Source organism: Camelus ferus, chromosome X (assembly GCF_009834535.1).
Source record: "Camelus ferus isolate YT-003-E chromosome X, BCGSAC_Cfer_1.0, whole genome shotgun sequence".
Lineage (NCBI taxonomy): Eukaryota > Metazoa > Chordata > Mammalia > Artiodactyla > Camelidae > Camelus > Camelus ferus.
Window position 1 is genome coordinate 16,034,009 of NC_045732.1, and position 24,412 is coordinate 16,058,420.

At 44.9% G+C, this 24,412-nt stretch overlaps 1 protein-coding gene and 1 non-coding gene across 6 annotated transcripts in view; both read left to right on the forward strand.

The window, feature by feature from the left end:
* Nucleotides 1–24,054, forward strand: part of FRMPD4 (FERM and PDZ domain containing 4) — a 486,480-nt gene extending 462,426 nt beyond the window's left edge. For 4 of the 5 annotated variants that reach the window (XM_032475991.1, XM_032475990.1, XM_032475989.1 and 1 more), the window contains 8 exons: nt 4,668–4,804; nt 7,370–7,496; nt 9,798–9,887; nt 10,358–10,540; nt 12,766–12,904; nt 17,545–18,612; nt 18,992–20,275; nt 21,891–22,027. In XM_032475991.1, the coding sequence (XP_032331882.1) occupies nt 4,668–4,804; nt 7,370–7,496; nt 9,798–9,887; nt 10,358–10,540; nt 12,766–12,904; nt 17,545–18,612; nt 18,992–20,275; nt 21,891–21,895 (3,033 nt within the window). In that variant the 3' untranslated portion in view covers nt 21,896–22,027. Of the gene's footprint in view, nt 1–4,667; nt 4,805–7,369; nt 7,497–9,797; nt 9,888–10,357; nt 10,541–12,765; nt 12,905–17,544; nt 18,613–18,991; nt 20,276–21,890 lie in introns of all 5 variants that reach the window. The other variant, XM_032475993.1, reaches the window with a different exon arrangement.
* On the forward strand, nt 15,213–15,284 carry TRNAT-GGU. The gene has a single exon. It is a non-coding gene; the product is annotated as a tRNA-Thr (tRNA).
* Nucleotides 24,055–24,412: the final 358 nt, after the last annotated feature.

Sequence of the window (24,412 nt, forward strand, 5' to 3'; positions counted from 1 at the left end):
CTCTGTAACTGCTTCCCATTACTCTAACTTAATTTCCCAATACAATCACATTAAACAGTAAGAACCCACTTACCTAATGCTTAGGAATCTAAAATGAGAATTACTCAAAGAGGTTGTAAACCACAATGTAATCTGCCCCCACATAAAAAGGAGAAAAGGGAAGAATAAGGTCAAAAAAAAATGCTCTCTTTGGCTGGGGGATATCTATATAAGCCAAAGACTGCCAGAGCTCTGAGTAAGAAATAAAAAGCAAAGATGTAGGAAAAATAAAAGAAACATTTGTTCACTGTGGGAAGTTGATGTACTGGTATTTGTTTTACTATTCTCGATATTTTCTTGTGTATTTCAAAGCTTTGTAATCTTGAAAAAGCTGGGTGGGAGGAGAAAACAGGTAGAAGATGGCAGAGATGTACACAAGATAAATGGCAGAGGTTAGGAATGGTGACATAAATTAAAGTGGCAGTAAGCCCTGGAGAACAGAAATTAAGTGGGAGAAGAAAGAAGCTGAACATTCTAGAACATTCCAGCAGACGGGGGCACTCAGGGCACTGTTGAATGTTCCCCACCTCGGCGGCCTTTGGAGGAGACTGCGGTACTTACAGCTCAGTAGGATGATTAATGTTCAGGAAGATAACCTGGAGTCATCAGGAAAAGGCACATCCTGTTCCGTATACCTTGTTTATCAAAGAAAGAAATGTGCAGTGCACTGTACTCCATTTTCTACCCAGAACAATGAGCTGTCATGACTTGGCTTCCTTAAATGTTCAATTTTACCTGAACCCCTCAACAATATCGCATGCTCCCCAAAGGCCAGGTAACCCAGATCTGACTGCATGGAAAGGCCCAATTTTCAGTTGATCTGTTACTGCGTCTTCCCCATATTCCTGCTGAGAACTGACCCAGGGCTCTGCCACTGCAGTTCAGATCGTGTGCTGTGTTTTTAGCTTATTAGTTGCAAACAAATAGTGACAGGTGCCAGTCGGCTCATGGCTGTAGATAGTGAGAGGCATTCAGTTGTCGTCTCTATACTTATATACTTGTCCTATTAACAAGAGGATGCTTAAAACCATTTACTCTGCTTCTGCATCACAAGTCCATTGCATTTCTAAAAGAAGAATGCAGTTGTGTTTGTCTTGGGGAATGGAAACCTTTTACGTAGACCAGGAGTACTGCTAAGCACTTGTTCTGTTTAAAGTGTTTGCTCAAATCTAATGCAGTTCATGAAGATCCTTCTTATTCAAACGATCCAACTTTTATACCTGTGGGCCTGTCCTGAGAACAGGAGAACCTATCCAGGGAACGTGCCCTAGGACAAGCTGAAGACAGAGGACACTTCTCCTTTCCCACCTTGGGTGTTGTGTGGGTGATGGATTAGCTACCCCTTCCAGGAGTAGCCAGTGCCAGGGAGGGAGGCTAGGGGGCCATGTCATGGTGGGCAATAGGGACCAAAATTAGTCTACCATCACCTCATGTATCCTCCACTCAACATAGGAAATGAGAATTTCTGGGGTTCAGACCCTCTGTTTCGAAGTGCCTTGTATCACAGGATTGCGGTATGCCTGAAGCTACACATCTGTCTGGCCTAAGTCAGTGGATCTTCAAATGGTGCTTTGTGCCCGTGTTGATTTTAGGGTACTCAAAAGATGCGATAAAAGTAGCGTGGAAAACAAAAGAGTAAACAGAAGCAATGTGTATCACATTCCACGGACAAAAATCAATTCAACCGAGTGGGCTGTTAATGAGGATGGTAGCCATTGACTAGATGAGCCGTGACGATGGACACAGGTTTCGATAGTGATGATACATAGGAATCGCCTGGCCATTAATGGACCACGAGGTATTTTACCGATTTTAGCACATATAACAGTAAACCCTAATCATCCAGGCTGTTCTAATCCATAATTATAATAAGCTATGCTAATACTAAGCTATCCGCTAGCTATTTAAAAAAAAGATTGTTATACCAGTTGGTAAACAGGGTAATACCTAAGAGGCTACGAAATGTTTTCAAACACGTTAGCAATATCCGTTTCCTTTTTAGTATCTTCCATGTTCATCATAAAGGAACTTTTCATAGATCTAAAGTGAGATCTTTCTAGACTTCTGTTCGGCAAAATGACCGCCATTTGCTTGTATTAACTGTAGTGTTTAAATTTTTCTTAAAAATTCTGTAGTGCTTTACAATTTTCAAAAGTTTCATACACGTGATTTCATAGAATCCCATGATGACCCTTTTTTAATCCCCTGCCCCTATATTGCCCCTCCCCCTCCCTCTCCTTGCTAGTAACCACTATTTTGTTCTCTATATCTGTGCCTGCTGCTTTGTGTGTGTGTGTATAACTATTTTAAATAATGTACTGGAGAGTAATAAATGCATGATTTGTACCAAAACTATATATACTGTAAGTCAGACATCACACTAATTCTCCAGGATCAGTCTGAACTAATTATATAATGTAATTAAGTGACTAATCACCTTGACAAAAAAATTTCACCCAGAAGTCTGGTTAAATATAGGGTATAACAGGGATGGGGAAAAATCAGCCCGAGTCACAACTTTGCAAAGAAGTGACGTGATGACTTAAATTTATAAAGCTTGTTCCATTTTATGAAACATCCTTGCAGGTATCCCAGCAACTGTGACAGTTGGCTGTTGTTAGCCCATTTCTCAGATAAGAAAACTGAGACTCAAGAGAGATGAAATGCCATGTCCAAGTTCATTTGATCAGTTGTTGACAGAGCCTAGGATCAAACCTGGGGCTTTTTTGTCTAAATTCTGTGCCCAAATCCTGTTTTAAATCTGTCATGCAACAGCAGTCATAGAAGAAATCACTTTATCAAAATGGTTTATGAAAAAACTTTTCAAGTGCCTGTTATGGCCGGGCACTATGCCAAGTGGCTTCCTTACCCTCATCCCTTGTGAGACCCTCTAAAATGACCCTATCTGGACCCTCAAAGCTGTGATGCCCCCTGGCGGACAACCCTGGGCTCTTGGAAATAACTGGTAAGCCCAAGACTAGCAAAACAAAATAGCAGCGTGGAATTGCTCCCAGGGGCTGCCTTCCCTCAGAACCACCCTCTCTTGCCTCCAGTCAGACGTACTTCCAACAGGAGTGCTGTGTGACCCAGAGAGGTGTGGGATTTTAAGAAGTGAAGGTGGAAGACCATATAAAGGATGGAGGGGAGAGAATGTGGCTTCACTCTGTGGGGTAAACGGGATGGGCTGAGAGGCACGCACCCAGAGCGTGTTGGGGGAGGGGGACCTCACCCAGCACCAGTGTGGGGCGTAGAAGTATCCGAAGGGCGGGGACTGTGTGCAGAAACCAGACAGAATGTGGCTACATGCTCCCATTTAGCAGAATCAATACACGAAGTCTCAGAAAGAAGCCGGGCACATCCTGATAAAGTTTTCCATTTGAAATCTTGGGGCGCGAGGCAAAGACTAAAGAAGGGAGAAAGAGGCTAAATGTGTTTTCTAGCCCAAGGGCCTAGTTTCCCAAAACAACAGTAAGTAACCACACACGCAGGACACGCTCAAGCAGTGCTGGGCTTCCCGGCGCCGTCGGCCCGGCGCTTGCCCCCGACTGAGTGAGGAGGCCGCCCTCAGCCCGTTGGCTTGTGGTCGCCGAGGACTTGACACGTTCCAACACCCTCTCAGCCCCTCTTCAGTGTGATGCTCACCACAAACCCTGTGAGGTAGGTCTCCCTTTTACAGGTGAGCAAACTCAGGCCAAGACATGTGGAATGACTCCCTTAAGGTCGCAGCGTGGCAGTCACCACCGAAATGAACTGGCGATGTCAAGAGCCACCCTTCGCCGAGGGCACAAAGCGCTGTGGCCCAGCGCTCGGCATGCGTCTCATCCCACCCTGTACCCCTCCCCGCTCCGCTAGAGTAGTTAGTATGAGTCCCCATTGCACAGATGAGTAAAGTGAGGCTACAGGCGTGAAGTAAACTGCTTGAAGATTACACACAGAGGTAGCCATTGGCAAAGCCAGGACTCGGAAGCAGGTGTAGGTCCAGAGCAGCTGTTCTCCATCGCCTTGTGAATTCTGCCTCCCCGCAGATGCTCTGGATGAGAGCGAAGAGGAAGACGTTGGTGACAGCTCTTAAAATGCACGAGTGCTTCCAATATGCCGGGTAGGGTTCCAAGGGCTTTACACTGTTAACTCATTTAATCCTCACCACCACTCTGTGAATGGGGAGTATTATCCCCAACTTACAGAAGAGGAAACTGAGGCTGGGAACAATGAAGGCACTTCCCCAAGGTCACACCCCTATGAAGTGGAGAAAGTGGATTCGAACCCAGGATTCCCATCCCAGCAGCCTAGCTACAGAAGCCACATCACGCTCCCAGTGCTTCACGTGTTCAGTGGTGGCACCTGTGTTTGGAAATTTCATTCCTAAATTCCTCATTATTTTTACAAAAAGCTAAATATTTAAATAGCAGCTTGCTCGTGATGAATGTTAAATGTTTGCGTGGTCTCTGTGTTTGTGCGTGCAGTTAAATGCTGACTCGGTTCCAAGCAGCGGTGGAAATGTTTCCGCATTTAGCCCCTTGCCTTTGAAGCGAAGGTGGAAGGCTCTGGGGGAAAATGCATGTCACCTGTTCCCAGGGCAGCGCAGTGCAGCCTTTGACGAGCTACGCCCTCTGCTGGTCTCTTCGCAGAGCTGTAACGACGTCGTGCAGGAGCGCTTTGGGCCGGAGCTGAAATATGACATTGCCCTGCGGCTGGCAGCCTTGCAGATGTACATCGCAACCGTGACCACCAAGCAAACGCAGAAAATCTCCCTCAAGTACATCGAGTAAGTGCTGACTCTCAGAACCATTTCGGAGGCAGAGATGCTGCCTCCTTAACAGCCAAGTGTATTTTTGATGTGTGTCTCTATTTCCAAAATTGATCTTGTTTGTAGCAGAGCATCTGTTAACCAGAGGCAAAATATATGAATATTCTGTTCATTTTTGGTAGAAGAGATCTGTTTCTTCCATAATCCACCTTTAGAGAATTGTGGTTAAATTGAGGGACGTGCTTAAAATGAAGGTACATTTTTAAATTCCTCAACAGACTTGGTTCCAAGCCAAGCTTTGGTCTCAGCAGTTTCCAGACAGTAAATTGTTTGATTCTCACAGCCTCCCTAGGAGATCGGGTGGACGGTAGCTCTATTTGACAGATGAGCCAGCCAAGACACAGGACGATTAAGTACCTTACCCAAGTCACGCTGCCTCTTATCTAGAGGGGGTGGGATTCAAACCCAGGAGGTGGGACTCCACATTGTGCTACAGTTGGTGTGATCATTTAAAGGCCTTTGTTTAGAAAATGATCTGTATAACCAGAGATTACTTGGAGATGATCAAAATGCAGCATAAACAGTCATTCTCTTAGTCATAATCCAGAAGGATGGTTTTTGTAATAAGGAGCTGTCACAGAGTGAGAAGGGATGTCACGCAAACTGCTTCATGAACCAAATGTTGTTTGGAAAATATAAATGCCTTTGCTGGCTGAATACAGCATTTACAACATCAGTCTACTACCTCTTTAGCCGGAAAAGATACCCCTCTTAGAAAAGAGCCGTTTGCGTTGCCTTCAGTTGGCGAGCCTATTAAAGGGTCATCCTTTAAAAGAGAACTGTCTGTCTCCCAGTCACCCGTTGGCAGGTGATGCAACAGCCTAAAGCTGCCACCACGTTCTTAAGCCCCGCAGCTCTAATGCTAAGAAAAAGGAAAACTCAAATTTCAAGGTTCATTATGGGGCTGAAGCCTCTTCTCCACGTAACACTAAAAGCCTTCGTCTGCTCCAAGTGGCGTCCAGTCAATTGAAAGCCCACATTCCAGAGAAGCTTCCTTTAAAGCCTTCCTGAGTTCCGTGGCGCCAGGTTGACCCTCCCTCCCCTCACCCTCCTCCCCATGGAGCAAAATGGCTTCTTCTCAACAGGTTTGTGAGCCTGTGTTGGAGAAGATGAGAGCGCTGTTTGCTGGCTCCCGGCGCCCCTGATCTTGCCACTCTCGCTTCCCCTGTCGATGCCTGGGGACAGATCCGTGCGTGCAGTTCCAGAGCCCCAGGCCTTCTAATCTCAGTCCTCTGACTTGAGATGATTTTCAGACAGCTGAAATGCACTCCTGTTCCTGCTCTCCATTTGACCAGATTGAACGTGGGAGAGTCAAAAACTTCCAGAGCTAACTAACTTGACTGAGAATCTTGCAGTCTACAGTACTGTTCTCATGAGTTAATTCATTCACTCAACAAGTGTTCATTGGGCATCTTATATGACACTGTACTAGGACAGTAGATAAGACTAGTAAGATTAAATTATAATCTTAGCCATTGAAGAACTTAGCCATTGAAGATCTGATTATAAAAAGAAAACATGAGATGAAAAGTAGCGATCTAAAACACCAACGCAAGTAGAATTACAACGTAGCCCATAAGGAGTGCCACAGGTAAAAATAAATGCAAGTTGTGGAGGAGGAGGAGGAAGAAAGCAGTGGTCACGAAAAACACCAACTTAACTAGTGAAAAGAGCGTAAATGGTCAAGTGGGGGAAGGCTGCCTTCCTTCCCTTCTTTGGAGAGGATCTGGAGCAGGAAAAATAACCACAACCTTCTCGAAGGTCTTCACATAATTTAGAAGATGCTGGTTGGGCATGTGATCAATCAGGAAAAATTTCCTAGAATTCAAAATGTGGAACCTTCTTGTTATCGTCGTTGGAGAAATGGGCTCATGGCAAGAATCGACTAACCCAGACATACGTAAGGGTCATGAACCCTACCCTGACTCCGTGCCAGCAACCCCCTCCCCTCCTCAGCAAGAAGAAATGTTGATGGGAGGAGTAGATAGACGTACCTGGGTGGGAGGAAAGAGAACTGTGTTTTTCTAGAGAAATTGCCATCGGTAGGGAGGCACAGGGAGATGGGGAGGGAAGAATGGTTTGGGGTCATGAAGGAGTTGTATTTATCCTGCTAAGAGCAGACAGACAGAGTGTGGGGAGACAGGGGGAGGTGGCATTGGGAATAAACAAAGGGATGGAGAGAAATTGGTATTGGAAGTACAAACCCAGAGACGTGAATGAATTCTAAGAGACTCAGAAGTGAGTTGGATCAAGTGTCCAGTTTCCATTGGCCCCAAATGCCTCATTAGCATTCTCTCTGGAAAATGAGGACTATGTTTCTTTGAAAATACCAGCATATGGATTAATGATCAAATAGTACGTTTCCTGAATGTAAATTACAAGTTCCTTCCCTAATTGGGGACTTGCCTCCATCCCCTGCCTTACCAAGAGTCCATTTGTTCCAACAAGCATCAGAGCGCCATTTAGTCTTAGGTAACTAATCATCACAAGAATGTGAAATTAAAGATATGCTCTTTATTGCAGAAAAGAATGGGGATTAGAGACGTTTCTTCCCTCAGCTGTGCTGCAAAGCATGAAAGAGAAGAACATAAAGAAAGCACTTTCACACCTTGTCAAAGCAAATCAAAACTTGGTACCACCCGGTAAAAAGGTATCACATTTGCATCTTAATAGAAAATGGATTTTAAAGAGAGACGTTTGCATGCATTTTAAAAAATGTTTAAAATTAGCCCGTGAATAAGATACTTAGCACCAGATTCTCAGAAGCTGTAACATTGTATAACCTTTTTTAAAAAACTATTAACATGTTTTTAAAACCAGTGAAAAATAAGTATTCTTATGGAAAGCTATTTATTCCTTGCCAACTATAGACTCCTTATTGTACGGAGTATGTGTGCATTCACACGTGCACGCGAGAGAACCTTGCCTGGCCTCGAGACCTGGGGATTGGAGCATAGAATGGCAAGATGATTTCATATTTCCATCTTACTCCTCAGAGCAGCTTAAGTGCACAACAGCCAGCGAGGGTCTGTGCAGACTAGAAGCCACGTTAATTAAACCAAGGTTTCTCTGCCTTGGCTCTGTTGACATTTGGGACCACATTATTCTTTGCTGGGGGAGAGGGGCCGTCCTGTGCATTGTGTGATGTAAACATTTTAACAGCATCTCCGGTCTCTACCCAGGAGATGCCAGTAGCACCTGTCCCCTCAATCATGACAAAAATGCCTCCAGATTTTGCAACACATGTCCTGGGGAACAAAATCACCCCCAACTGACAATCCCTGAATTCAATCTTACTTTTAGAGGAAAGATAAAATCATTTCTGCCATTAATCATCATTAGTCTTAAAATCTCCTTTTTTTTTTTTCCAAGTAGAAGAAACACAAAGGACATTTTAAAATATACTGTTGGTCAGAATAGAGAGTTACATTTACAGGTAATAAAAAGCAAAGGGTTTCAGGAACCAGAAAGAGAAGGAGCCTTAAGATACTGGACCTGTAAAAGGCGAAGCAGTCTAACAACCCAAGAACCCCTTCCCAGTGATGTCGGCCGTAGGAACTTCTGTGTGACTCTGCACATTACTGTTTATGTGGCTAATTCTTTGGTCTTAGTACCTGATTTTAAGCCCTTTTTACTGGCTAAGATATACTTAATTCTACTCCCTGCTCACCCCAGTGACTTAAACGTGTAATCTCGTTCAGCACACCATCAGCCACCTTGGGCTGGCTTCCCAGTTTCTCTAAGCATTCAACTGATGGAAACATAACAGGATGCCATGGGTCAGGATGTTCTAAATATCAGTTCCGATTTGCCTGAAGTTACTTGCTTTTAGTTGACTTGATGTAATTTTTTCCCCCAGCCTGGCCCACTGATTTTGTAACAATTTGGATAACTGCTCAAAGATCGATCTGTCGCTGTCCTTACTGTAGACGTCATTCTTTCTAGTTAAGAGTGAATGGTTTGCTTTCCCGTCAATTTGCAAAGGGCTTTGGATTTTTGAAAGAAATAGGATGGACAATTGGTTCTGAATGACAATTACATAAAAGGTAGCACATCAAGGTATGGTTAACAAATGAGGCAGGTAGGGAGGGCATAGCTCAGTGGTAGAGCACATGCTTAGCATGCGCGAGGTCCTGAGTTCAAGCCCCAGTACCTCCACTGAAAAAGTAAATAGATAAACCTAATTACTACCCCCCCCCCCGCAAAAAAAAAAAATGAGTTGGCGGGTCATCTGCAATTAAAAACAGAATTTTGGCATTCCTTACCACTTGATCTGCACCTTATTGGGCAATTTCACCCCTAACAAATTTCCCTGGCATATTCAGTATGAAATGTGGACTTTTCTCAATCAAGTACTTTTTTTGTGATATGAGAATCTACATTTCTAAGTCTTTATAAAGATAATTTTTTATCTGGATAAAATTGCATCTGTCACTCATTCATGAACCTCAGTAGATTCTTAGGATTGAAATTAATAAAACGGGGACTTAGCGAGTGAGTTCAAGCATTTCCACAATGATCAGCGCCCTGAAAGTTCATTTTCCCGAAAACCTTGCCAAGGCTGGGAGAGACGAGATGGGAGCATAGAGCCCCTTGAAGAGGCTTTCTGTGGATTGCAGGTGTGTATTGAAACCAGCTCCCGCAAACCCTGCACGCATTTCAGCGGAGAATTTGAGCATCTTGTTCTCACTTATTGAACGCCCTGGCCCAGCACATCCATGCTTTTCCCCCAAACTAAAAAGATCTTAATCGAGATGTCCTGCCGCAGCCCTTCATCAGGAAACCAGATACAGAGCAGTTGACTTCCATTCGTCACGAAGAGCGCTTGTCACACCCCATCTGTTGGCAGGAGCTGCCGCCTTCTCATTTGCCCTTGTTTTCGGCTGGTCTCCAGCAGGAACAGAATCACACCCAACGGAGTGAACACCTGAGGTTTCTTTTCTCTCCTCAGCTCTCTGCCCTGCAAGCCAAGGTCCATTATCTCAAGTTCCTCAGTGACCTTCGACTGTACGGAGGCCGTGTGTTCAAGGCAACACTCGTGGTAATTTCTTTTTCTTGCTTTTCTGTGGCCACCACAGAGGCCTGCAAAATGTCACTGCCTAGGCTGTCTTGAATGAGCTGCCTTTGATGACAAAAGCAAAAGCTGTGAATCAGAAGAGATGTTAAGCTAGATGACACTGCTGCAGAATGCCCTAGAAAAAGAAATGCAAAGAGCCAAGAGAACTGGGCCAGAATGCTTTAAAAAAGGGGGGAAAATCCTCATTTCTTAAGATCTCTCATAATAATGAATGCACGTGCTATGAGGACCTTTACTTTTGACATTATTCATAATGTATCAGAGTCTCACTGCCATCATATATCTAGCTCTTCTAATTGGATGATTTAGTACAATATCACCCAGAAAGACTTTCTAAAGAAAATGTAATCTTATAAAACAGACACTTGGGTTCAACTCTGCGTGGCGCTTCAGAGGTCCAGTGTTTTTATGTGTTGTCAACATCTCTTTCTCAGCAGGCAGAAAAGCGCTCGGAAGTGACTCTCCTGGTCGGGCCGCGGTACGGCATAAGCCACGTCATAAACACCAAAACCAACCTGGTGGCTCTTCTAGCTGACTTCAGCCACGTCAACAGGATCGAGATGTTCACGGAGGAGGAGAGCTTGGTGAGGGTGGAGCTCCACGTGCTGGATGTGAAGGCAAGTCTTACAGATCCTGACACGTGGCCTTGGTTTCCTACAGCCCTGCTGACATTTACAAAGTGGGTAGAATTTCAACGTGTGCGGCGCCTCGGAGGGGCAGCGGGTGCCGAAAACAACCCACTCAGCTCAGAACTGATGGCTCCGGGCCCCACTAAATAGCTCTGTGATCTGGGGACAAGTCACTATACTTCTCTAAGCTCAGTTTCTTCATCTCTACAAGGGAAAGCAGGCTAGTTGATTTCTAAGGTCCCCTCTGGCTCCAGAATGCACGAATCATGGACAGACAGTGGGGATGAAAGATGTTTCCCTACTTTCTAGACTCTGTAGAATATTCTAGAATATGTAGACTCTCTCTGGTAGGGAGTCAGGGAGATTTTTCCCAACTTCGTTTAGAACTCCCGTTTCCTTTTGTTAGGTTGCATCTGCAGGTGTCTATTCTTTTGGGAAAACTGAGGATTTTTAGTCAGACTGTCTTTTCATGCTACGGCAGTCAGTGCTGACTGAACATCTGGCCCCCGTAACAGCATGGCTATTTCACTTAAAACAACAATCTGAGATTGTCTTCAAAGGGCAGGCTCTGACTCCCAAAAGAGAAGTTGACAGGAAGTAATCCAGGTCCCCTGTTCCCGCCTTCTTGTCCCAGTAATAGAGGAGTCACTGGATTTTGGCAGCGTTAATGTAGCTGATGTCTCTGTGGGGAAAAGACACTGGACCCAAAGAGAGACAGTGTCTCGTCTCCCCGAAAGAGACTGTCAGCCAGCAGGAGGGCCCACTCCCATCCTCGCTCCCGCCCGGTGCTGTGGGAGGAGCGGATTAAGAGTAAAGGAAAATACGGGGAAGGGTTTCTATGCAGAAAATCTGGAAGGATCAGTGAGCTCTGCAGCAGGAAGACATGAGCATCAAATGGAGAATGTGGTGCTCAGGCGTGCTGGCCACAGCCCTCGGCATTCCACGGGCTGAATGCAGGGTGCTCCAGTTGGCTTCACGGCAGCGAAAGTACAAGAATCGACTTGGAATGCCTGGCCTGGTCCATGACCAAAGATGCTGAGAACAGCCCATCATGGAAAAGGGGCAAGAAGAAAGGGTGCATGGGATGCAGTCATCACAGACCTGATAACAGGGATAACCTGTCTCAACCAGAAAGGGGGGACAGGGCCCTGTTGCTGGCTCCCTGCCTGTATAAAAGAACTGTGGGGCGGCTTAAAGGGGAACCTTGATTGAAATGGAAGGAAAAGACAGGACATCAAGTAATACGGGGGCTTTGGATGGAAGTTGGGTTTCACCAGCCAGGGCCATTGTCCTGACCAGTGTCCCAGCCCCGGGAGTGAAAGCAAGAGGCCTGTCATCTCACTGTGTCTGTGCCTCTCTGAGTGTCTGGGGTTTTTTTCCCTTCTTCCTTCCATCTCACTTTCTCTCTCTTTCAGCAAGAACCTTGTTGTTTATCTATTTTATATACAGTAATGCGTATCTATCTATTAATCCCAAACTCCAAATCTACCCCTCCCCCTCTTTCCTCCCTGGTAACCAGTTTTCTAAGCCCATGAGTCTATTTCTGGTTTGTAAATAAAACTTGTATCTTTTTTTTTTTTTAGATTTCACATATTAGTGACATCATATGATATCTCTTTCTCTCTCTGACTTACTTCAAATAGTCTGCTAATCTCTAGGTCCATGCATGTTGCTGTAAATGGCGTTTCATTCTTTTTTATGGCTGAGTAATATTCCATTATGTATATACACCACACTTTCTTTAGATACATATATATATGTATGTGTGTGTGTGTGTGTGTGTGTATATATTGCAATGCAATATTACTCTACTTGATTTTTACTTTGCTTCAACACTCATTTTCCCCCCAAACCCAAACTTAATCTTCCTGTGATTTTTCAGATTGCAGATTCATATCTGGTAACTGACTCCTTAACTGTCACTTTGAAAAATGTTAATGCTTTGGAACAAAACCAATGTAATTTTTTTCAAATCCAATATGACTTGGAAAAGATTCAGAATATCTAGGCTTTCAAAATGGTGCCACGTAAACGTTTTTCAGTCGGGCTCTCTGTGGTATACGTGACCTTCCCCTCACTTGTGTTTCTCCAATGGGACGATCCACTCCTTCACTTGGTTTGTTCACATTTCCTAAGCACAGAAGCAGCCATTGTCGCTTGAGGAAGGCTATTAAGGAGGGATGGCTTTAACCAAAACATTCTCTTTTCTGTAGCCCATCACACTCCTGATGGAATCTTCAGATGCCATGAACCTGGCCTGCTTAACAGCTGGATACTACAGGCTGCTGGTGGATTCCAGGAGGTCAATATTTAACATGGCCAGCCAGAAGAACTCAGAGACCCCAGACACAGGTACTCTCTTCCTAAACCCACAAAGCACTGACCTCCCTCCCCCTCCCCACCTGACAACAGTAATAAGGATGTTTCTTTGAAAGTTTAAATTGTACCCATAAGAATGTCTCATGTCCAAATTTAACACAAAAGCCTTCGAATACTTCTGATGTGATCTGATTTTTTTTTAATGAAAAATCTTCATTTTTTCCCATCACTTTCTATACATCACTTGGAAAGGTCGGGTATGTGCTTCAGAAGCAGTGATCTAATTCTTGGGAAAGCTGTAGCATCAGCCTTTATAGCTAAGTTTTCAGCGCCTCACTCTTCCAGAGGCAAGTCGGATTGCAGAGCACTAAGGATGGAATGCCCAGTAGGAGGTATGAGCCCTCACCTTTAGGGTTTGTCCCTCCTTAAAGTGCCTTCGGTCACACATACCTCCAGGATTCTGGGAGTTCTACCAGCAGGAAGACTTAGGAATTGCCCAGCCCTTGGACTTAGGGCTGTAGAAGGGAGCCTGGCAGCCCTCTTAGCTCTGTGGTGGGAGCGTCAAGATGGCAAAGATCAAATAATGGAACTCAGTCACTTGACAGGAAGGAATAGCTCCAAAGTGTGGACAAAGAGGGCTGCAACTGTTAACCTAATAGTTTCTCTGAGGGTGAGTGGTTTTCATTTGTTTTAGAACTTTTGTTCTTCAGTGTTTGAACATTTTCCTCCATCTACGGTGGACCCACAGTCAACGTAGCTCATGGGCAGACTCTACCAGTCAAGCCAGCTCTCCTGACCCATGAAAAAATATAATCAGGGGTTCTGTAATCAGGGTTTCCTTTGGAAGAAAGGGAAATTCTTATTTTTCTTTTTTTTACCCTTTTTTTTTGAAGTATAGTTTACAATGTTGTGTCAATTTCTGGTGTACAGCATAATGTTTCAGTCATATAGGAACATACATATATTCGTTTTCATATTCTTTTTCATTATAGGTTACTATACGATATTGAATAGAGTTCCCTGTGCTATACAGTAGAAACTTGTTGATCTGTTTTATATATAAGAGTTAGTATCTGCAAAGAAAGGGAAATTCTTAAGAACAAATTCTATTGTCACTGTTTCTAGGAGCTAAGTGGGGAAGGAAAATGAAGGGAAGGAAAATCCTCTGCCTTTCAAACTTAACAGAAAACATAAATCAGTAGTTTATAAATACATAGTAATATGTAGCTAGATGCACACACAGCCAGACTGGCACGCTGTTTGCTATGACAGCTGGCTAACTGGAAGCTCTCCAGTTGAAGGGTAAAGGAAACCCAGCAAGAAAGAGAGGTGTGTACATGGTGTGCCGGAAGGTGACCGAGACTTGGACTGGATTTCCTCCAGTCCCACCTGGAAGTGGCTGTTGTTTCTCAGAGACACACATGATTAAGAATAAATCGAGGAGGAACAAAGAGGAGGTGGTGAGTGTGTGCTGGGATCAGTGGCAAATATTTTCATGACCACATGTTTTCACTGAGTGAGAAGATTTACAGCAATTTAACTCTGACCTTTGAAATTCCAAAGAGCGGGTCAGCAATTCAACAGTCCTTTCACATTGGAAAATGAGTTTTTGGCTTTTTATTTTCAAACCTTAAGTTTTATTATGAATATCAAACCTTTTCTCCATAGGCTGTTAAGATTATACAGGTGCAAGAAGAAAGCCGAACCTACCATTCTAAAAATGGTTACAGTAATAAGGGCCTCGGGTCTGTCCCATTTATAGTGACTCACAATGTAATGTTTAATAAAATTTTGAGAGGCCAAAAGTTAGTTCCAAAAAGTATTATATCACTGTAGGGGACGAATGGAACTTTAAACTTTCAGTAATTTCTCTCAGTTCCACAGTGAGGATGAGGGTGAGGACACGTGTTCCAAATAGCACACACGTGTGTATGCACACGCATGCACGCGTATAAGAAGGGAGGACCAGGAAGAGAGATTGCTTGCTCCAAAAAGCAACTGGTAGACCCAGATAGCAGCTCAGGGTGTAGCATCCTCTAATGGCTGAAAGTCCTCCCTTCTCTTCAGAAACTCCCCAAAGTTCACCTGAGACTCAAAAGCTGTAGATAGTGAAGTTTGTCGAGAGCAGCTCATCCCTTGTCCATCCTCTCCTCCCCCTCTTTAGGAGACTGGCCACAGAATAGATCTCAATTCCCAATCCACATCCTTCTGTGTCTCCAAAATCATTCCAGAAGCCATATCACTATACCCTTCTGGAAGGAAGCCAAGACTGAGCATGCATTGTCTTCTGGTCTCAGATTGATCAAAGACCCTTGTCAAGATCTCTAGCCAGGTAGGGTGAGGGGGTATAGCCCAGTGGTAGAGTGCGTGCTTGGTATGCATGAGGTCCTGGGTTCAATCCCCAGTACCTCCTCTAAGGGGAGGGAAAAAAGATCTCTAACAATGAACAGTAAGCCCCTATTTCTTCTTCTCTGTCTTGAAAATTAACACTTCAGGTACTTTCAAAATCTCTGAACCCACATATTTAAGCATCTCTGAGCCTTAAGAAGGTCTATGAACTTCCTTTTAGCCTACTGACATACTCGTTTTTCTTATTGGTCTAGACCAGGAGTTGACAAACTATGGCCCATGGATCAAATCTTGTTCTTGTAAATAAAGTTTTACTGAGACTCAGCCATGTACCTTATATTAGATTCCTAGGGCCACCGTTACAAGTTATCACAAACTTGGGGGCTTAACACAACAGAAACTTATTCTCTCATGGTTTTAGGGACTAGAGGTCCAAAATCGAGGCGCTGGCAGGGCCATGCTCCCTCCGAGGTTTCTAGAGGAGAATCTTTTCTTGCCTCTTCTTGCCTCCTACTGGCCATTGGCTTTCCTTGTAGCTGTGTGACTAATCACTGCCTTCACACGGCCTTCCTCTCTTCTTTGGCCCAAATCTCCCTCTGCTTTTCTCTTATGAGGACACTCTGCATGGATTTAGGGCCCCCCAGGGATAGCTCAGGGTGTTCTCTTCTCAAGAGCCTTAGCTTAATTACATCTACGAAGACTCCAAATAAGGTCACATTTGAAACTCTTGGGGAGCCCACCATCCAAGTCCATTTGTTCACGTGTCATCTGTGGCCCCTTTCACGTTACAGCTGCAGAGCTGAGTGCTTGCTCAAGTGAGCCGTTGACCCACAAAAGCTAAAATATTTACTATCTGGTCCTGCCTTTACAGGGAAGATTTGCCAACCGCTGGTTTAAACCCAGAGCTCTCTCATACTTTGGCTGAACCCCTCTCCTTCCCTCAGCAATCCACACTCCACACACACACACACACACACACACACACACTCACACACACACACTCACACAAAGCCAGTCATAATCTGTGTTATTATTAATAAAACAGTTCTGATCTCCCACAGGTGTATTTATTGTAAGACATAAATATGGCTGGTGTATAACTCAATGTCTTCAAAATTTTATCCTTAACTTGCTGTTCACAAAAATATATGTTTTTAGTAAAATGACTCAGAACATTGTTCAGCATTGAGTCCATTGTGTGTTTTGGGAAGAGCAAAAACCTCTTCAGTAAAATTCTTTTTTTCTTCCTGTATCTCTTGTATATCTGATATGAGTGTCATCCAAACTTGGTCCAGAGGGCAATTTGAGGAAACAAATGGGAGAATATGTGGTCCTACCATTTCCTCAAAATGTTGCCTCTGAAATCTACAAAGCAGCATTGACAGAAGAACCCACTGCCCTGTCTTGGTAAATATCAGAGCAAAATCTCCACGTCAGAATTCTCTGTTGAAGGACCCCTGAAAAACAAAACAACGATATATAAATTAGCGGTTTGCGATTTTAATTCTCAAGGCACATCAAACAGAGTTTCAGGAGTTTTCATGATACCAATAAAAAGTGAAATTCGTCGGAGTATTGTGCTTAGAGATAGAGAGAGGCACGTTACCTGCGAATGCTCTACCTTCCACATCCGACCTGTGTGTCCATGTGTGTTTACAGGCGTGCGTGCTGCCGTTTATATGTGAAAATGCTCACACCCACTAGGACAGAAAAAGGCTGAAGATAGAGGGTTTTGTGCTATCATCATAGTATATAGTATTACATCCCACTTGTATGTATATATATTATATATATTTATTATTATATTATCATTATGATAGTTCCTAAAATGTGTAGTAGAAGTATGAGGGTCTTTGACCTTCTCTTAATTCAGTGAGGAAAAAGTCCAGCATCTTCCTATACAAAGCGGGAAATGTTAGATCTCGCTTTACAAAGGAGAGGGCAGTCTGTTCTCCGGAATAACAACCTATTGGACTCCCACCTGTAAGGATTTCTAAAGGCACCTTATATATTCACATTCATGGATGTAAATGAGGTTTTTAATAATAGAACCAGGGGTCAGATGGCATTAAGCTCTAGTTCCTACTCTCAGATGGTGTTACATTTTATCAGATAGTAATTCGATTTTATGCAGTATCGATTCTCCTAACCAAGAAATCCTTACACCCGAAGCCTAAATCGACTGCTACCATGTTTGGAAAACTGAATAATAACCGTATTTACAAAAGTGATGCTCCAAACCATTAAATTGAGAAACAGAGACGAGGCCCCCCCAGAAACCAGATAGGGGAGTAATTTGTCTTTGCATCACTCTTTCCCTTTAGGAACTGAAAATAAAGGAAAGCATAACCTCCTTGGCCCAGATTGGAACTGTATTCCCCAAATGACCACTTTCATTGGCGAAGGGGAGCCAGAAGCCCAGATAACATACATAGATTCCAAACAGAAGACAGTTGAGATTACGGATGGCACCTTGTGTCCAAAGGACCACCACCGGCACTTGTATATAGACAATGCCTATAACTCAGACGAACTCAGCCAGCAGCTGACCCAGCCGGGAGAAGCGCCGTGCGAGGCAGACTACAGGAGCCTAGCTCAGCGGTCCATGTTGACCCTCTCAGGACCAGAACCTCTAAAGAAAGCACAGGAGTCTCCAAGAGGAGCTAAAGTGTCCTTTATTTTTGGAGATCTCGCCCTGGATGATGGTATCACCCCGCCGCCCCTCGGCTATGAAAGGCTATTGGACGAGAGTCCAGAACTGCTGGAGAAGCAGCGGAGTCTCTACATCGGCAGCGCCAACAACATGAAGAACCTGGACCTCACTCCAGACCCCGAGAGCATCCAGTTCGTGGCCAATTCCGTGTATGCCAACATCGGCGACGTGAAGGGTTTCGAGGCCACCGAGGGCATAGCCGAGCCCCTCCTGCACGACATCTGTTACGCGGAGAACACCGATGACGCAGAGGACGAGGACGAGGTGAGCTGCGAGGAGGACCTCGTGGTGGGAGACATGAACCAGCCAGCCATCCTCAGCCTGTCTGGGTCAAGCGACGACATCATTGACCTCACATCCCTGCCCCCTCCCGAAGGGGACGACAATGAGGATGACTTCCTGCTGCGCTCCTTGAACATGGCTATCGCCGCCCCCCCACCCGGCTTCCGAGATAGCTCCGACGAGGAGGACGCTCAGAGCCAGGCCGCTCCCTTCGCCGAGGACAAGGAGCCGGGCAGCAGCCTGCAAAATGACGAGATCCCCGTGTCCCTCATCGACGCTGTGCCCACCAGCACCGAGGGCAAGTGTGACAAGGGCCTGGATAACACCGTCGTCGCCACGCTGGACGCTCTAGAAGCGCTGTCCGTGTCAGAAGAACAGCAGACCAGTGACAATTCAGGTCCTTTCACGATTGTTACGTTTATTCACTGATAGCCATGTCATTTCATCCATTTGCCCGTGGAGTCCTGTTCCGCAGTGTCCTTCATTTCACGCATGGCCCCTTTCGTAAATGTGCTGAAACTGCCCTCCGGGTTTTTGTATATGTGGTTCCCTTTGTTGTTGTTGTTGTTGTTATTGTTGTTGTTGTTGTTTTTAACACGTGGCGCCTTCCCCCACCTCCCCATTTCTGGAACAACTGTGCAATAAACTCAGAGTCCTTACTGAAAAGGAAAAAACTTGTTTTTTTTTTTCCCATAATAATGAGTCCTGTTTTCTTACGTGTCTCCTAGTGCCTCTGATGCGACCATTAACCGGTTCTTGTTTTTTACGGCCTGCAGGTGTAGCCATCTTGCGGGCTTACAGTCCCGAGTCTTCCTCAGACTCGGGCAATGAAACTAACTCTTCAGAAATGACTGAGAGCTCGGAACTGGCCACGGCCCAGAAGCAGTCAGAAAACCTCTCCCGCATGTTCTTGGCCACTCACGAAGGCTACCACCCCCTTGCAGAAGAGCAGACAGAGTTCCCCACCTCCAAAGCTGGGGGCTTGCCCCCGAAGTCCTCCCACGCCCTGGCCGCCCGTCCAGTGACTGAGCTCCCGCCCAAAGTTGTGCCTTCCAAGCAGCTACTTCACTCAGACCCCATGGAGATGGAGCCCGAAACCATGGAGACCAAGTCGGTCACGGACTATTTTGGCAAACTGCACATTGGGTCAATGGCGTATTCCTGCACCAGCAAAAGGAAAAGCCAGCCGGCCGATGGGGAGGGGAAGGCACCCCTTAATGGGAACATACCAGGGAAGAAACAGCAGGGGACCAAAACAGCTGAGGCGGAGGAGGACGCCAAAGGGAAGTTTGGTACTGTGTCTTCAAGGGAGAGTCCACACCTAAGCACTTTTAACTTGGAGAGAACTGCCTTTCGTAAGGACAGCCAAAGATGGTATGTGGCCACCGAGGGGGTGGTGGCTGAAAAAGGTGGACTGGAAACAACAACAGGAATAACCTTTCCGAGAGCTTCTGGTGTAGGGACCAGGGAGGCCGAAGGCAAGGATGACGGGGCTCCCGATGGAGAAGCCATTGAGGTGTCAGGACTTGGCCAACGGGACCACTTCTTAACTGACGTGACCTGTGTGTCTTCAGCCAAAGACTTAGATAACCCGGAGGATGCGACCCCGTTGAGCTGTGAGCATCCTTCCAAGCTCCCTGAGGCGGAAGAGTGCGTGGGCCGCCTCTGTGACTACCACTTGGCCAAGCGGATGTCGTCGTTGCAAAGCGAGGGCCATTTTTCTCTACAGAGCTCTCAAGGCTCCTCAGTGGACGCGGGCTGTGGCACGGGCAGCAGCGGCAGCACCTGTCCCACGCCGGTGGAGTCCCCCCTCTGCCCCTCCATGGGGAAGCACCTGATACCTGAGACTTCGGGGAAAGGCGTGAGTTACCTCCCTGCGGAGGAGAGAGCCCCTGGGCTTCCCAGCCACGGAGCCACCTTTAAGGATTTACACCCACAGACAGAAGGGATGTGTCCGCGGATGACAGTGCCCACTCTGCACACAGCCATCAATGCCGAACCCCTGTTTGGCACTTTGAGAGATGGATGTCATCGACTCCCCAAGATTAAGGAAACCACAGGTACAGCAATGACAGATTTAGCCCTTTGCATTATAGGCCAGGAGCACATAAAGCAGATTCACAACAAACCTAAAAATAGAAAGTCTGGAAGAAAAGTAAAAGTTAGAATTTTTCCAAAGGCTGCGGAACTGTGTCCAGGTTAAGTGTCAGTCATGGATCCCCCAGTGTTGAATAAATACTGAAGTTTCTAGATCTGGAGCAGTAGCGGAAATGGCGTGTGCTCTCCAGAACCCTGCTCTGCCTTGCTCTTAGAATTTGATGGAGCAATATTTTTTCCCTAAATTCTAAATGTAGACTTTTAGCAGTGCCTACTAGGGCTTTTAGTTACAAGATAGTATTGCTTAGACTCACGGAAGTTTGATTTCCTTCTCAAGACATCGAATTTCTAATTTTGCCATTTCATTTTTGAGAGGCAAGGAAGGATGACAGAGCAGGGGGTCTGGGAAATTGGAGGGATTTGGGAAGATTATTTGCCCCTCATCAATACTTAAGAGAGCCCTCCTTACTCTGTAAGACTGTCCCAGATGAATATTCTGAAGTGGCTGCCATACCTCAGTATCAGGAGGGTTTGGGGGGTGTGCACGATGAGCTGTGTTATTTTCCCCAAAATAGTAAAATACAGACACAGGTAGAAACACGAACACAGCCGCCTTCTGTGCCCCCCTCCCCCTTCTGCCACCCGCCGGGCACCTGTCCCTCTCCCGATCCACTTGGTCAGCTGTCGTGTGGCAAAAGCAGGCGTTCTTTCATGCTTTCCTTCAAATGATATCCTCAGTCGTGTCTTCTCCACAGAGGTCAGTAGAGATTAGTGAGGTCTTACGTTGGTTAATTTCCATTCCTGCCCTTTTAAGATGATCAAAACCCACCAATGGCTTCACCTGCTTTGAGAAACCCATCTACGAATGTTACTTAACTCATCACCCAACTCGCATCTTAACCTCTAAACTAATTGAAGCACACTGTTTAATCCTTTGCAGTTTACAAAGAGCTTTCGCCCAACTTAACTCTTGCTTCTCACAAAAGTTTTGTGAGACAGAGATTATTTTCTTGACATGACAACTTTTCTGGGGCTTTCCCCAGGTCTCAGCTTCAAACCCTGTACCAGGCAGTCCTCATGGGGTCCTCTTAAAAAAGTGAATATAGTTAATTTGCATTAGTTAAGTCCGGCCACTTCTTTTATTAGAAGGTAATGGATGCCAGGATTAACCTAACTCTTTGAAATGAAACTTAAACGTCATAATAAATGTTCGCATAATCTACATGTAGGATGTGTGTTTTCTAATTATGTATCTAAGCTTTAATAGGTGAATATTGGGAACAAAGCAATTCACGAAATTCCATTGTCTTTCCTAAAAATGTTTGTGATTTCTAGACAATGCCAAATGAATCAGTAAGAAATAACAGATTCCAGTATTTCTTGAAATCTATTAAAATTGAAATCTATTAAAAGATTTCAGGAAGCAGTCTTTGGAAATCAGGTTGACTCTGACACACGGCTGCCCTTCTAGAATACGTCCTTGGGAAATGACAGGCATCACATAGAGGTTGACATTACATAGAAAATGATCACCCGTGAGGTGCTTAATGATTCTCTCTGTTTTTCTACTACCCCTAGTGTAGCTTTGACAGAGCCTGGGAAGGAGAGACGAGGAGGCATGCCTTCAGCTTGGTCTCAACATCCTGAAGCTGATCCCACCCTGCTACCATCAAACATTCACTTGGAATCAAAGGTGCCAACTCCAAATCAAGACCCTAATGATTTTTCCCAAGCAAACCAGGCATACGGAGAGGCTGTGAGCTGGCGGCCACTGGATCTGAGAGGGGGGAGCCTCAGGACACCCCCCAGCCAGAGAGCTCTGAGACGTAGCAGCAGTATCCTCTCGGGATCTGTAAGTCTGGAGACCTTCCGAGAGAGAAGCAAGGGTGCAGTCAGCTTAAAGTGTCCAGGTACCACAGAAGCACAGGAGGCCAGTTCAGAAAGGCGAGCAGAACTCCCCCTAGGGAAGAAGCTCACCAAAAGTTTTTCCCAAAGCTCGATGCACTTTAGTTCTGAGGGGAAGGTTCACAAAAGGTCCGCGGTGGCTCACAAAGACTCAAAGCTGTATAGGACATTGCCCTTGCGGAAGCTGGAAAGCAGCAATTGGAGATGCCGGGGACCTTTCAGCTACTGCTTCCTGAACCGAGGGCAGGATGAAGATGGCGATGAGGATGAAGAGGAGGGAGAGGCCACCCGCCGAGTCTCTTGCCTCTTTCGACCCCACATGACTCAAGCCATGCCAGAACCAAGCAGCCCACCCCTGGCTGTTGGGATTCAGAAGCAAGGAGGGGAGCTGTCCAGAGGTTCCGTGCTGAAGGTCTGGGCAGAAGACTTGAGTGGCCCAGATGATGTGGACTTCAGCACCCTGGCTTTTGATGCCCAGATTGCAAGAATAAATGCCCTAAAGGAGAGCACATATGCAATGCCCGATGGGTTCCTTGCAGCCCAGAATGATGCCAATGAGCTTCTTTGCCTTGTCAGGGCAACCAAGGGGAAGAAAGAGGAGTCACACCCTGAAGCGTATGACCTTACACTTTCTCAGTACAAGCAACTGTTATCCATTGAGTCCAGACAGTTGGGAAGTGCCTGTAGGAAAATGGCAATGGCCGAGAAAAGTCCAGAGGAGATGCTCCTAGCTATGACTTCCAGCTTTCAAGTGCTCTGTTGCCTAACAGAAGCCTGCATGCGATTAGTTAAAGTCGTGAACTCAGAAACACAGCGGCAGGAAATTGTAGCGAAGATTGATGAAGTGGTCATTAACTACATCTGTCTCCTGAAAGCTGCCGAGGCAGCCACTGGAAAGACCACTGGGGATCCCAATGTTGGACTCTCGATGCGACATTCAACCACCATGGCCGCTCTCGTAAGCACACTAACACGTTCTCTCAAGATGCTTTTAAATAAATAAAGTATGAAAGTCACGTCATAATCTACCTTTGCAAAGCCATACATGAACTTTTATTTACTTTATGTGTACGATGAACAGATGTCTCCTTTCTTCTCTCTGTATATTTTGTTATTTTATATGAAATAGGAGATAAAAGTCACATTGATGAAAAGTTGAAATGTACTAATCCAGATGTATTCTGTTTATATAATACATATATATACATGTAGAAGAAATATAGAAGAAAGTGATGACATTTGGCTATTTTTCATATAGTCGAAACTCCAGCTATATGATGTGAAATTTTAAATTCTACTGTGTTGGAGCAAAACAATGAATCCTATCCCCTTTCCTTCCAAGTGGATACTTGGAGACCATATCATTCATATTTAGAAGTAAAAAAAAAGAAAAGAAAAGAAAAGAAAAATCACAATGTATATAAAACAGTACTTATGTTTTAAAATTATAATTTTTAAGCATTGGAAATAGCAAAAAGACATTTAAAATTCAAAAAGCTATTATGAATTATTAGAGAATATATAATAAATTAATTTTTGCTCATAGTGTTTTGTTATCTGATGCTTTTTTCCAAGAATCTTACATATTTCAAATTGGCTTATGCCATTTGGGCTAGAAATGGGGTGGGAGTGGATTCTATTGTGTCAACACAAATGCTCTTCATGGTGTTTCTAGAATTCAAATACTTCCCAAATAGAAGAACAGAGGGAATGATGGGCAGGTTCCCGGGTAATGTCTAGCTGTAGACTATCTAATTACATAAAATGAAAGAAATTAATAATACCAAAATTAAATTATTTGATGAAAAGAGAGATCTGCTTTGACTCAAGGTCAAAATACATAAACCAAAGACATCATCTCCCTGCCCTCCAATTCAACCATGAAACGTAGAATTCCCTAAGAGTGACAGAACATTTAGTACAGTATTTGCAAAATGACGAAAAGGAACATTTAATGATCCTCAAAAGTAAAGGCAGATCCAGTCGACGTAAAGCAGACTGCACCCCAGGCCGTGAGTCACGTTGCAGGTCACAGCTCTCAACATAGAGCTTTGTGCATCACCTCCTCTACAGGGGCCAATGCTTCCAACCAAATTTGGAATTACGGCCAAACAGTGGGACAAAATTTCAAATCTGGAATGTTCCAGAAAATCAGGGAGAGAGAGCTACTGTAATATGGAAGCCATACTCAAATA